Source organism: Peromyscus eremicus, chromosome 13 (assembly GCF_949786415.1).
Source record: "Peromyscus eremicus chromosome 13, PerEre_H2_v1, whole genome shotgun sequence".
NCBI lineage: Eukaryota > Metazoa > Chordata > Mammalia > Rodentia > Cricetidae > Peromyscus > Peromyscus eremicus.
Window position 1 is genome coordinate 37,186,655 of NC_081429.1, and position 13,974 is coordinate 37,200,628.

Below are 13,974 nucleotides of genomic sequence, written 5' to 3' on the forward strand. Positions count from 1 at the left end.
GATCTGTGGGGACACACCCCAGATGGCCATTGCCTAGGTCTGCGTTGACACCCAGGGTCTGCTCACAGGAAGCCCCCGGTTGCGACCCTCTAGGGCTGCGGTCCGTTTATTTTTATTTATTTTTAAATTTTTCCTGTTTTACAAAGTTCCTTTCATTCGTCGTAATTTAAAAAATACGAACGCCAAGCCTTGACATGCACTCCTCGCCACTTCCTCCCCCAGGCACTGGGGCGGGGCGGGGCGGGCGCGTCCTGTCGCGTCCCAGCAGAAAGCGGGCTGGGGGTCTGGCCCGCGGTGCCAGACTCAGGAGTGTGGGGCCCTGATCCCCGATCCCTGCTTCTGCTCTCCGGGAGCCCCAGGGCTGCCACCCTTACACTCCAAGGTCTTCACCTCCCGTGTGTTGACGCCCCGGGTCTCGCGCCCTAAATTGCACTCAGGATCCCTCGGACTCCCCGGAACGATACCCTTCTTGCGTTTTTTGGCAGAAGAGGAAACAGCTCGGAAAACTGAAGGCACAAACCCAGGCTCTCTGCCCTCTCTCTCTTCGGGACCTCTACTGGGAGACCCTCTTCTCAGCCAGGCCCCCAATGTCCCCAAAAGGAAATGTGTGACCGGAGGTTGAATGAGCCTCTCTGTCCGGCGACAGAGCCAGGCGGCTGGCTGCCTTCGATTCCCTTCGTTCCCTAACCCGCTACCCTGAACACTCACAAACCTGCCATCTAAGCTCACACCAGTCCTCAGGAGCTACCCCCAAACAGCCCAGATGGGTCACCTCCTGCAGGAAGCTCCCAGGCTCTCTCTCTGCTCCGGGGCAGGACTGTGAAAATCGCACCGGCAGTCCGGAGGATGGAGGCAGTTTTGTTTCCTCCAAGGGGAGCATGGCTCCATCTCTGCTACTGTTTACTCTCCCCCAGCAGTTGGGGAGGGAGGCTTTACCCACACGATCTATTACGATTATTAATTTGATGGTTGCATCAAATTACAATAGTGTGGGCTGCTGGCGGCGGGGTGGGGGGTGGTAAACAGGACTCAGCTGGATGCTGTAGGGCAATTGAGACAAGGGTCCCTCCATCCAGCACCTCGGTTTCCCACTCGCAGAATGGGGCAGGGGACAGACCTATGAAGCTTCTAGGGAAACGCTAAGGTAGGCCTCTTTCCTTAAGTTCAATCAGAGTTTGGGGGCTGGATTCACCAGGTCTACCACGGAGATGGGGGTTACACTCACCAGTGACCAATGGTTACAAACAGCTGACCTCATCTTTGACCTGAGGCCTCAGTAGCCCCTAAGCCGACCCTCCTTATCTTTTAAAAAAATTTTTTTTTTAAATGAGCCCGGTGGTAATGGTGATGCAAGCCTTTAATTCCAGTAGTTGGGAGGCAAAGGCAGGCGGATCTCTGTGAGTTCGAGGCCAGCCTGGTCTACAGAGTGAGTTCCAGGACTGCCAGAGCTACACACTGAGAAACCCTGTCTCAGGAAGAGGGAGAAAAGAAGGAGGAGGAGGAGGAGGAGGAGGAGGAGGAGGAGGAGGAGGAGGAGGAGAAAGAAAAGTTTTTAAAAATCACTATATTTTATTTCTTTGTGTGTGAGCACGCATGTACCACAATACATGTATGGAGTCAGAGAATCCACACTCATAGGGCCCAAAGACTGCACTCTGGTCCTCAGGAATGGTGGCTGGTACCTTTACCTACTGAGCCATTTCCCTGGCCCCAAGATTTATTTTCATTGTTACAATTATTATTTGGAGATAGTCTCACTGTGTAGCTCTTGCTGGCCTGGGACTTGCGGTTTAGACGAAGCTGGCCTGCTTCAACTGCGTAGAGAGCCACCTGCTTGTGCCTCCAGAGTTCTGATGTTAAGGTGTGTGCCACAATGCCCGGCTAACATTTATTTTTATGTACATGTGTTAGTGTACGCCACCAGTGTTAGGATGCCTCGGGAGGCTAGAAGAGTGTCAAAGCGGCCCCTGGAGCTGGAGTTCCAGGCTGTTAGAGCTACCACATGCCATTCCCTGCCAGGGAAGTGCAGTCGCCGGAGCCAAATTTACCTTCTCAGCGCCCAATCCTGACGCCCAATCCGGAATCCTACACTTAATTATTCATGGATCAACCTTATCAACCTTCCCATCCTTCTGGGTCCCCCCCACCCCACCCCACCCCCGACCCATTCCGCAGCATCTGGGAACTATGCACTCGGGGCCCACTCACTGACAGCCCTTTCTAGCTCAGCTTTCAGAATCCTGTTCGCAGTGGCCTTCCCCCTGAACTCACTGGGTCAGGTGTCCGGCCCCATCCTGTCACGGCTCTTGTTTATTTAGCCCCACCTCCACCCCCTTCCCGTGAGAGCTCTTTGACAGTTGACATCCTCTTTAATTCGGGACTTTACCTCTCTTCCACTTCTAGTCCCGGGCCTACTACAAAAAAAAGGCACCCCATTAATGAATGCCAAGGGAATCACAGGAATGTGTTGGGGGACACTTAGGAGAAACGGAAGGGGAATCTGGGAGACGTGTTCTTCGGGAGCCCCCTTCCCCTCTTCGCTATCTCGGGTTCCATCTTCTCCAGAGGCAAGCACCAAGGCGTGGGGAGGGACCCTCTCCAGCGGCTGTCCGGGTTGCGCCAGACCGGTCCCTCCGCCGCTCCTTTCGGGCCCCACTCTCCTCGTTGCCCTTTTAAGAAAGAGGAAATTCTTTTCATAAACAAGCGCCCCAATCTGAGCGTCCAGCCGGCAGCCTACCCAGCTGGGTTCCGGGTAATGGGAGCTACTTCCAGACAGCGAACCTCCCCCGGGCTCAACCCTGGGACAAGGCTCGGTGGACACCCGTTCCTCGGTGCTGCTCAGGGCTGTTCTAGGCTCGGGTGCGAGCCACCGGAGGAGTCCGGAGGAGGGACTTAGGGGAGCCTAGAAACTGTCTAGGGAGCGTCTGCAAAGTGCTAGCGCTGCACGGGGCGAAGGGTTCCGGGAGGCTCGCTGCGGAGGAAGGGGTTCCCTGCCCTCGCTGGTACTTGCAACCTCTGCCCGCGCCGAGGTGGCTTCCGCAGCCTTAGGAGAGCACCCGCCTGCTCACCTGAGTTCCACTTGCCCCTGAGGGACGGCAGGGCTTAGGCCGGAGTGTGGGTGCTCGGGAGAGTCTCTGCCCCTAGGGGGAGCTGAGAGACGAGTGCAGGGAACCCTAATGGGGCAGCGTGGGAGTCGGGCCAGCCCTGTCCCCTGGGGAGATGGCAAAGGAACTGAGCCTTGAAGGCACAGACTTTGGGTCCTTTATGGCCTGGTTCCTGACAGAAAAGGAACCGTTTCTAGGTTTTACTGCCTGGAAAATGGGTTGCAGTAAAAACAGAGAGTAGGAAGATAATCAGACATTTGAGGGGTGCGGGATTCGACGTTTAGATTTTTTTCCAGCGCTTTGGAACAGAGGGGAGCCACTGTTCAGTCGTCGGACTATTTTTTTTTTAAAGTTTCTTCCAGTCCTAACCCCGCCCCCCCCCCCCCCGCCCAAGTTTGTCAGGTTGCTGCTGCCGCACCCTCCTCCTCCTCCACCTCCTCCACCACCTCCTCCTCCTCCTCCTCCTCCTCCTCCTCCTCCTCCTCCTCCTCCTCCTCGAGACAGGCTGTCAGGTAGCCCAGGTTAGCCTTGGACTATATAGCAAGAGGATGACCTAGAACTCCTTAAGCCTCGGCCTCCACCTTCCAAGTGAGACAACAGAGTCGTGGAGTTGTTTTGTTTTCTTTTGAATGGGCTGGTCTGACTAACCTGGTACCACCATCCTACTACCTCAGTCCAGGAGGATTACAAGATTGCACGGAAGAGTTTTTGGATATCTTTCAGGAACCAAGCAGCAGACACTGTTTTGTGTTGAAGTAATTTTTATTTATATGGATGCTTTGCCTGCATGCCTGTCTGTGCCCGGGTGCATGCAGTACCCGATCTAGGAGGTCAGAAGAGGGCACTGGATGCCCTGGAACAGGAGTCACAGTCACTTGAGAGGCACCATGTTGGTGCTGGAGAGAGCAGCCAGTGTTCTTAACAGTTTAGCCATCTCTCTAGCCCCAGGCTCTGTGTTTTTTAAGTCTTTGACGTTGGTGGTTAGATGGGTGTGGTCCCTAGCACGGATGAGGGCACTTTACTCAGAGGTGAAGCGCTTGTCTAAACTGGAAACCTGTAATCCACTAAGCTGCGTGGTGGATCTCCAATTGCCTTGCTTGCTGGATCCGGTGGGCCGGTGTTCTGCTCCTCTCACCCAGAGCTCTCCCCATCTTCCTGCTCCTCTTTGGGGAGCCCATATAGGAAGTGCTGGTGGGAGCTGTGGGTCAGAAAGGAGGCTCCATGGGCAATGCAACAGGTCCAGGCCTGCGAAAGGACCATGAATGGGGAGAGAGGCCAGAGCTCTGCAGAAGCCCCGTGGGTCTCCCTCTCCTGCCCTCCCTTAACCCTTGGCTGCCCCCAGTACCAGATAGGCAGTAAGACCCAGGTAGCCCAGAGCCAGCAGAGCTACGAGGCCAAAGTAGGCAGGGTGCGGGAGGCTGGGCAGGTAGCTGACCACAAAGTAGAGGTTGATGGCACAGACCAGTGCCATGATGCAGGAAGTGATGGCTTTGCTCAACCTGGGGGATGACAGGGTCCTGAGGGCTGGCTGGATGCAGCTGGACCACCTGGGTCATCTCCCCACCCACACCCACACCCAGGGCCTCCAGCTAGCCTGGAACTGGGGACAGGGACTCAAGATCCCTCCTCTTCTGACCTGTGTGGTCTAGAGCAGACAGACCCCATTGGCTGCTTGGGGGCCCTTCAGGGTCCACACTGGCAGGACTTGGCAAGGGGTGTGGTGAAGGTAAAGCCAGGTTCTAGAACAAGCCCCACCAAGTCCTGGCTCCCATGGTTAGTAGCTGTGAGACACTGGGCAAGTTCTTTAAGGTCCTGGGGCCTTTGGTTTCATGGGATGGTGGTGATGACAGTTGTTCCTGCCTCTCCGTGGCTGTGAGTACAGAAGGCCAGGGTCTAGGATCTGGTTTGGGAGGGGAGTACTCACAGACCATTGGCAAACTCCTGCATGACGGCTGGCATGCTGGTGAATGTCAAGATGGGCAGCACAGCAAAGGGCAGCTGTGGAGAGCAGTGGAGGCTGAGGGAGCCTGCCTTGGTACAGCAGGGAGTAGGAGCAGCGACCCCCCGCATCTCCTCTGGCTGGTGGGCCTTTGGGGAAGTTCCCTAAGAGCCCCGGGCAATATTCTCATCCGTGTCCCTTTCAAAGCAGGAGGAAGTATGGAGAGCTTGGGCCTCAGATTGCTGGAGTTTGAATGCCAGCTCAGCCTCCAGTCAACTAACTCCATTCATCAGTTTTTCCATCTGTGGAATGGGGACAGTGGGGACTCTTGCAACTTAGGTTGGCTGTGGAGTCCCGTGAGGGTTTAGGGCAGCGCCTAGAGGGCTCTTTGGGGGGTGCGGAGGGGGCTACTGTGCTCCTTATTGGACCACGGTTCTCACCAGCAGACTCTGCAGAACATTGAGCAGATCGTTGAGGCCCGATAGGTCCCTCAGGTCTCGGAAGATGGCCACAAGCACGGTGGGCAGGATGGCGCAAGAGCGAGTGAGGAGGACGCGGGCGAAGCGGGACCACCGCAGCCTCAGGAAGCCCTGAGTGCGAGGAGCAAGCACCCTGATGAGGCCGTGCGGCCTCGGTGGTCTCAGACTCCCCTGCCACCCCCCACCCCAGTTTGTCCATCTTGGAAATGGGGGCAGCTCTGACCCTTGTTGAGGAGAGGATGAGTGGGGAAGGGAGGATTCCCCTAACTGGTTGCCGATTATGGAAAATCTCTCGGGATTCTGGCTGTCATCCCGCCCCTCTGCAACTCAGAAAGGCCCAGCCAGCACCAAGCCTCCATTGGCCAGTGGGCCCTCAATGCCCACCTCCATCACGAACTGCCCTGCGTAGGTGCCAGTCATAGTGGAACTCTGGCCGGCTGCCAGGAGACCCACTGCCCAGATGTAGAGGGCTGCAGGCCCAAAGAGACAGCCTAGGATCACACCCTAGAGGGAGAAGGTGTGATCAGACAAAGGCCCCGCCCACTAGAGGCTCCACCCCCGACAAGGCGTGGCCAGACAGCTGGCCTGAGTGGCACTTACTCCTTGGTAAATATCCACTGACACTGTGTGATTGTCCCTGGGGAAGATCTTAGCATAGTTGTGCAGGCTGCTGTTGGCACAGATGTTGAACTGCGGGCAGGAGTCAGTAGGAGGGAGGTGGGAAAAACACAAACGCATTTTTGGAAAATCAGGACCCCAGGCCCTGTCAATTTAAAACCTGAAGCCGGCCGGCGAAATCTGGCTAGAGATACTTTGTTAGTAATGGTTTTCTTTTTCTTTTTCTTTTCTTTCTTTTTTTTTGAAACAAAGTATCTCTATGTAGCCCTGTGTGTCTTGAAATTCCCTGTGTACACCAGGCTGGCTTTGAATTCACAGAGCTCTGCCTCTGTTTTCAGAGTGCTGGGTTTAAAGGCTTGGGCCACCATGCCCAGCTGGTTTTCATTTCTCTTACTGTGAATTTGTTGTTAGTATTTAAAATGCAGCTTCACAGGAGAACTGGACTTCTAGCTTCTGGGATCAGTAAGAGCAGACAAACCCTGTCTCAAAAAAGAAAAACAAGCCCGGCCGTGGAACAAGCAGGTGGTGGTGGCACATGCCTTTAACCCCAGCACTTAGGAAGCAGGAGGATCTCTGTGAGTTTGAGGCCAGCCTGGTCTACAGAGCGAGTTCCAGGACAGCTAGGGCGGTTACACAGGTAGACTCTGTCTCGAAAAACCAACCAACCAACTAAACAAACAAACAAACAAACAAAAACCAAAAAAACAAGAAAATAAGCTTTGAAGTCTCCCATAGAATCCTCTCCCCTCACGCTACGTAGTAGTGTGACGTCGTGGGGGGGGGAGATGCAGCCTCACACACTCAGGACATATAGCAAGGCCTTCCAAGTGCAATGATTAGGGAATCCCAGCTGCTCCCTGCCCCAATCCCCACCACCACCACCACACCACATGCACACAGAGGGTTCCACCTTTAGCAAGTGACTAGGATTGTGATAGCCCCATGATGGAGGACTGACTCCTAGGGGGTGACAGACCCAAGTCTAGAGCCCAGAGAGCTAGGAGGAGCTGGTCAGCTCCTGCTTCCAGAGAGAACGGAACTGCCAAGGTCCTTTCGGGGACCCTCCCCCCTCCGCCCGTCATTCTGCATCTCCACCTGCAGCTGCATCCCTGCACTGTTCCGACTCTGAACTCCCCTGAGCACCCGTGGGCGGGCGGCTGGCTTCCTGTCTCTTCCTGTCTTCCCTGTGTGTGACATCTACAAGAGCAAGGTGCGGGATTCCTTCCTTGCTCGCTCTACCCTGTGGCTCTCGGGCGATGCCTGGTACCAAAACAACAGCTGGGTCATTGCTGCAACGTGATTGACTGACAGCTGTCTTCTGGGAGTTGAGATGATGAGGAGAGAGGACCCTACAGCCCAGAGTCCAGCAGGGACTCCGGAAGGTGTGACCCCGTGACCTGAAACCTGGGGGCCAAGCTGAGGGCCGATGGGGTGGGGAGCACACAAGCACTGCTGGTACATGGGGACAGTGTGGCTCACCGCTTCCTCATTGGTTTGCTGGTAGAAGGCCTGACCAAAGACAGCCATGACGAAGAGGTTGATGATGAAGGACACGAAGAGGGCGATGGTGGCCTCAATCAGGAAGTACATGTTGGCTTCTCGAATGTCCGCCCGGCGGGCTCTGTCTACCTCTCTGGACTAGTAAGGTCAGAGATGGAGGGAAGGACCGAAGTCTCTCAGAGGTCCCCGACGTCCTCTACCCCCACATTTATACCTGTGTTCCCTCTGAGTCACAGTTCCTTCAAAGTCCCCTGTGTAGAATCTGGTTCAGGTCCTGGTCAACTGCCCCCTTCCCACATCCCTGGCCGGAGGTCTGGTCCGCAGTGACAGGTTATGTGAGTGAAGGAAGACCTGACCTTTGAGATCCCTCTCTAATTCCGCCCTGATGTTCTTCCCCTTCATCCAACATGCTTCATCTTTGAATGGGTCTGGTTCATTTCTGCCTCAGGACCTTTGCACTTGCCGGTCTCCCTGTTTGCAATGCCGTCTCCCATCCTTCGGTCTTTCTACCAGACTTTTTAGTTTGTTTCTTTGTGAGCACCTTGCACCATCTGAGATTCCTTCCTTTGTTTACTTTGTCCTTGTCTGTATCCCCACACTGGGATGCAGATGTTTCTGGGCCCGGGGGCAGGGCCTTGACTGAGGTACACCCCTCCCCCAGCTCCTAGCACACCTCAGACAGGTGGACTGAACAGCAGAGAATGATTGATTCCATTCTCATCTAAGATCCTCGAGGACGGGCGCCTGAGGCAGGGGCTCAGGCTGAGGCACGGGCTCCTCATCCCTCCCTCCCCTCTGCTCACCTTGACCAAGGCTGAGTGCAGGTAGATGTTGTGGGGCATGATGATGGCGCCAACAATGCCCACCGCCTGCAGCAGCTCAGGCTGACCACAGCCGGGGCAGGAGGGCAGGAACAGGCCCTGAAGAAGTGCTCCCTGGGATGGACGTGCTACCACATACTGTCGGAAGGAGCTTGGTCAGCCCACCTAAATCCACCCTCCCTCCCACCCCATCCCCAAAGGCAGGCAAGGAGCGTGGCTGAGGGCTATGTCCTTAGACCCTCAGGCGACCCAGAAGGAAGGGAAGGGGGTGATCTCGAGGAAAGGGGTGTAGCTCTGATTTCCCACCTCGTAACCGAAGGTCAAAGCCATAATAGTAATAAGAAATCCAAAGAAAGCTTCCAACTTGCGCAATCCTAGGAGTATAAAACACAGACTCCAAACCCCTGTCGCATAAACACTGGCGGGTGGCTGTTTTGAGCACTTTGTCCCAGGCACTGGGCCAAGGGCTTAACATATATTTTCCTCACTGAAACCTCCCCACAGCCCTATGACGTCTGGGCTGTTCTTTCCCGTGTTACAGAAGATGAAACCGGAAACCCTTGCTCAAGGCACACAGCTGGAGGAAGGGGGACCCATAGCCCTGGGAGGAGCCAAGGCTCCATGAGGGCAGCCCTACCCACTCTTATCCCTTAAGAAGAAGGACTTTCTCTCACCATAGTTATCCAGGAAGAGGAAGAAGAATGTGTCCACGATGGTGATCAGGACGCCACCCCACAGGGGGATGCTGAAACCACATAGGTCGGATCAGTCCAGCCTGGTCCAGGTCTGGAGTTCCAACCCTCAGTGGGGAGTCAGGCACCCAAATGGCCCAGAGAGCTAGGGCGAGGGGAGTGTGGGGTGTGCTGAACATGTGTAGATACACCCAGGAAGGGCAAAACCAGGTAGAGGGATCAGGTGTGGTAGGGAGCCCTGGCCTGTGCCTTGTGACTGACACGTGTGTGAGTTTACATGTGTCACCTTACATCCTGAGAAATAGATTCATACCAGCCTTATGTGTGAGGGAATAGGGTGATTAAAAAAAAGACATAGGGAGGCCCTCGGCTTGGGGAGACAACAGGTGCTCCCTCCGGCCTCGGACTGAGGTGGGCTCCCTAGCATGATACCGTCCAGCTGAGAGCAGATTGAAGGAGATAGCTGTGCCGATGACTTCCTGCATGTCTGAGCCCACAATGGCTAGCTCGATGGTCAGCCAGAGGAGGGTGCGGGGCACCTATGGGGAGGAGATGTTGCTTCCTTAAAAGAAGGCTAGCTGGTTGGCATTTCACTCTGCACTTGCTTTCCGGGGCTCTGCACTGAGCCGTGGGCCTGGAAGCCTGCAGGCTTCTATATTTGCCAGCTGGTTTTATAAGACAGCCGGGCGGTGGGGGCGCACCCCTTTAATCCCAGCACTCGGGAGGCAGAGGCGGGTGGATCGCTGTGAGTTCGAGGCCAGCCTGGTCTACAGAGTGACCAGGACAGCCAGGGCTACACAGAGAACCCTCCTGTCTCAAAAAACCAAAACAACGAAACAAGACCCGCTTAAAGGAGTTTGTTGTGGTGTTTTTTGTGTCTCACTAGGGTTTGGGTGCTCTAAACCCAAAGCTTGGTCTCATGTTGAGATCTGGCAGAACCCTTTAGAGCAGAAGACAGAGCTGGTGACACAGGCCTGATGTCTCAGAAGCTAAAGCAGGAGGGAAGGTGAGTTCAAGGATAGCCTGGGGCAGCTTGGTAAGACCCTGTCTCAAAGAAATAGTCAAGAGGGCCGAGGACGGAGCTCAGTGTGAGCGTGCTTGCCCGGCACTGATGGGGCTCCCACGCCCCCAAATACAGCCAAGCAGAAACTGGCACCTGGAACATGTAGACATGTGAGCTAATCAGACTTTTGTGTTTTGTTTTGTTTTTTCTTTTTGTTTTGCGGTGCTGGAGAGTCAACTCAGGCCTTGTGTGTGCTAGGCATGCGCTTGGCCAGTGTGTGACACCCCAGCCTAATCTTTTCTTTGTTGGTTTTCTTTCTTTCTTTCTTTCTTTCTTTCTTTTTTTTTTTTTTTTTTGAGGAGGTGAAGTGAGATGGGGTGGAAGACAGGATCTCTTTAAGTATCCCTAACTGTCCTGGAACTCACTCTGTAGACCAGGTTGCCCTCAAACTCACAGAGAGCCACCTGCCTCTGCCTCCTGAGTTTAAAGGGGACTAAAGGGGTGTACTATTACCAAACCTAGCCAGACATGATGGTGCACACCTTTAATCCCAGCACTCTGGAGGCAGAGGCATGTGGGTCTCTTTGAGTTCCAGGCTAGCCAGGCTTACATAGTGAAACTCTGCCTCTAAATAACTAAATGAAAACAAAATAAACTACCCAGCTTCAAGGACTCCGTTTTAGCAACAGACACAGACTAATTCCGACAGATGTTGAGAGGAACGGACCCCCTGCTCCCAGTGGCATTTTTGACAGTGATATCAGTGAGGATACTAGGTTCCAGTAGTTCTCATGGTTATTTAAGCCTGGCAGCAAGCTTCTAGAAGCAAATGGCTGCTTTGGGGTGCCTATGGCGTGGGGAAGGGGTTATCAGCTTTACTGACACCCTTTGCCTTTGAACCTCCAGCCCTTCTGATCCTGAAAGGGTTAAATCTGAAAAGGGCCGGAGAAGGGCTCAGTGGTAGATAGGAGCTCCTGGGTTCGGATCTCCAAGCGTGCAAAAACAAAACAAAACAAAAAACAAGTGAATCAATAATACAAAAATCCCTCTGAAATACCTCATGGTGTGATTTGGGTGGTCTTGAGTGGATATCCACAACATCCGAGTTCCCCAGCCCAGCAGTGACTACGCGGCCCTCAGCTGCTGGGGCTCTGTTTGTGTGCTATGAACTGAGTCTGTGTTTTCATTTGCCAGGGGGACCTGTGATGCCTGGGAGCTGATGATGTCTTTATTTGATGACGGAAGCTATAAATAGCGGCTCAGGGTCTGAGACCCGTGGGTGCTTCCCGTCCATGCTCACCTTAGGGTAGTAGAGATGGCAGACTTCACCCAAGTCCTTGCCTGTCACCACGCCTAGCCGGGCAGCCAGCCTCTGGCAGAGCAAGCCTAGCACCGTGGCCCAGAGCAGCACCCAGAGCAGCTGTGAGGGAACAGGGGAGATTCTCAGCCAAAACAGCGCTTCCGGGACAGAGAAGGGGTGCGGTGGAAAGACCGCCCCCTACGGTACAGCCTCCTTTCTGGAGGGGCTTCCCTAGAGACACCCCCCACCCCATTACATACCCCTCCCCCTGCACCTGCCACACTGAGCATGCTTGAACTTCATCCCTATTCCCAGGTAAACCAGCTTGCTGTGGAGAACTGGGGTCTTCACTCTCTTAGCCAAGACGCTCCCCTCCCTACAAAGCCACCGTAAAGGCCCAGATTCAATACTTTAAATCCTGCCACAGCACCAGCCTGAAGGTCCGACTCGATGTTGCCTGGGTCAAGGAAAGCAATGCTCATGAGGAAGCCAGGTCCCGTGAATGCCCACAGTTTCCTCATGCTGAACGTGCCCTGTGAGTAAGCAGAATCAGGTCATCTTAGATGCAGGGGTGGGGGTGGGGGTGTTGGTGGTTGCGGCTGGCCTCAGCCTGCCCACCTCGGCCAAACTCAGCAGGCATCTTCGGCCCAGACTGACCAGCCTGATCTTCCATCACCCACCCAGTACTCGCGCCCCACCCTGAGGAAGCAGTGCTGAGTCACTGTGGCTCTTGCCTTTTGGATGGGTCACGTTCTGCAGCTGGCCAGCACGTGACCTGTCTCTGCCCCTTGCAGACCTCAAGAGTCCCGAGAGAGAGAGGGACCTTGTTGTAGTTACACCTCCCTGTCCCAGCTCCTCCCTCCCCAGCCTTTCTCAGACCACAGGCTCTTCTCTCTGGGGAACCACTGAGGTTTCTCTCAGTCACCCAACCCTACTTCTGGGTTTAGCCTGTTGGTTGGTCTACGAATCTGCTCAGATGGTAGCAATAGAGACTGAGAACAGGTGCCCGGAGGGCAAGGGCACTTGCCACCAAGCCTGGAACCCACATAGCAGGAGAGAACTGACTCCCACAAGTTGTCCTCTGACCTCCACAGGCATGCTATAGTATAGGTATGGACACACCTATACACACACACACACATACACACACAAATGTACATAAATAAATAAATAAATAAATAAACAAATGTGATACATTATAAAAAGAAAGAGTGTGGCAAAACTGGGTGACAGCGACTGGGCGGTGGTGGCGCACGCCTTTAATCCCAGCACTCGGGAGGCAGAGCCAGGCGGATCTCTGTGAGTTCGAGGCCAGCCTGGACTACCAAGTGAGTCCCAGGAAAGGCGCAAAGCTACACAGAGAAACCCTGTCTCGAAAAAAAAAACAAAAAAAAAAAAAAAAAAAAAAAAAAACTGGGTGACAGCATCCTAGAATCAGCGTGATACTTCTCTTTATCCATCACTTCCCTGGGTGGTCCCTTCCTCCAACGCTAAAATAGTCTTCAGGCTCTTTCCCCCTCATGGGAAAGCTGAGGTCCTCTTGAGAACCCACTGATTATTTTTCAGATAACTACAGAGTACCCAGTTGGTCACGGTCGTGGTCACAGAAGACGCCCCCTCCCCAGCCTGCAAGACCTCAGAGGATCTGGTAGACCCAGGAAGCTCTGAGGATATTCCCAGCATTCCTACCTGCTCTGTGCTGGGGATGGGAATCTTCTCACTCAAGTAGGTCTCCTGGGGAGGCACAGGTGCTGTGCCAGGCAGGCTGGAAATAGAGCCATAGCTGGGCCTGCTCAGCCTCTGGGGGCTCTTGTCACCTGTGAGGGACCCCAGGATGCTAGGCGGGTGTGCGCTTCTTTCAAGAGCCTAGGATTCAAGCTGCCTGCCTCCTCCTCCACCACCTCCACCCCTCCGACTGGCCATTTCATCTGTGTGTCAAGCAGAGGTTTCCAGAATCACTTCCCTCCCAGTGAGCACAGAACTTCTCCAATCCAAATCTCCTGAGTCAGGAGATTTGTGAGACATGAGGCCCAGAGAAGGGTAAGTAAGCCAAAGTCTCTAGCTCAGCTCCTCGGGGCCCCCAGCTTAGCTGCTCGGGGGCCCATACTCCGCCTTCTCCATCAGTTTTAATCCAAAGAAGTGCCTGACTCCAGTGTGTCTGGCAGACCAGAGCCCCCACAGAGACCATAAGTCTTTCTTGCTGCCTCAAATCTCCCCCAGACTTGGTCTCCTCCTTCACCCTCCCCCACTGGAGTCACACTAGGTCCCACTCACGAATCATGAGGACGCAGGTGTCAGATGGGTGATGAGCAGACCCAGCAGCTTCTCAATCTGTCCCCGTCTATGGGTGCTGGTACAAGTGAGTAAGAGTCGGGGAACACACATCCTTCCCATCCTTGCCAGGCTTCCATCTCCACATCACCAAGGGCATGCCCACAATTTCACATAATCGGTGTTTCGAAACACTCACCAAACGCAGAAGTGGCCAGTTGTGGCGGAAGGGGCTGGTAACCCACAT

General features: G+C 54.4%; 1 protein-coding gene across 1 annotated transcript; it reads right to left on the bottom strand.

The window, feature by feature from the left end:
- Positions 1–3,865: 3,865 nt before the first annotated feature.
- Positions 3,866–13,974, bottom strand: Slc11a1 (solute carrier family 11 member 1). The gene is made up of 15 exons (XM_059278112.1): positions 13,927–13,974; positions 13,146–13,322; positions 11,867–11,989; positions 11,457–11,576; positions 9,586–9,692; positions 9,136–9,206; positions 8,768–8,835; positions 8,444–8,599; positions 7,620–7,778; positions 6,123–6,212; positions 5,907–6,026; positions 5,484–5,633; positions 5,029–5,102; positions 4,450–4,603; positions 3,866–4,349 (listed from the first exon to the last, which is right to left on the bottom strand). The coding sequence occupies exons 1-15, from the start codon at positions 13,972–13,974 to the stop codon at positions 4,236–4,238; spliced, it is 1,731 nt and encodes a 576-aa protein (XP_059134095.1). The 3' UTR covers positions 3,866–4,235.

Bases quoted from the DNA above. Each gene is read 5' to 3' on its own strand.
- Slc11a1 (XM_059278112.1), bottom strand. From the start codon at position 13,974: ATGTGGGTTACCAGCCCCTTCCGCCACAACTGGCCACTTCTGCGTTTG. The intron at 6,213-7,619 runs GTGAGCCACACT...TCCTGCCCGCAG, and splicing joins AGCAAACCAATGAGGAAGCG to TTCAACATCTGTGCCAACAG. The intron at 5,634-5,906 runs GTGGGCATTGAG...CCTCGCACTCAG, and splicing joins CAGGGCAGTTCGTGATGGAG to GGCTTCCTGAGGCTGCGGTG.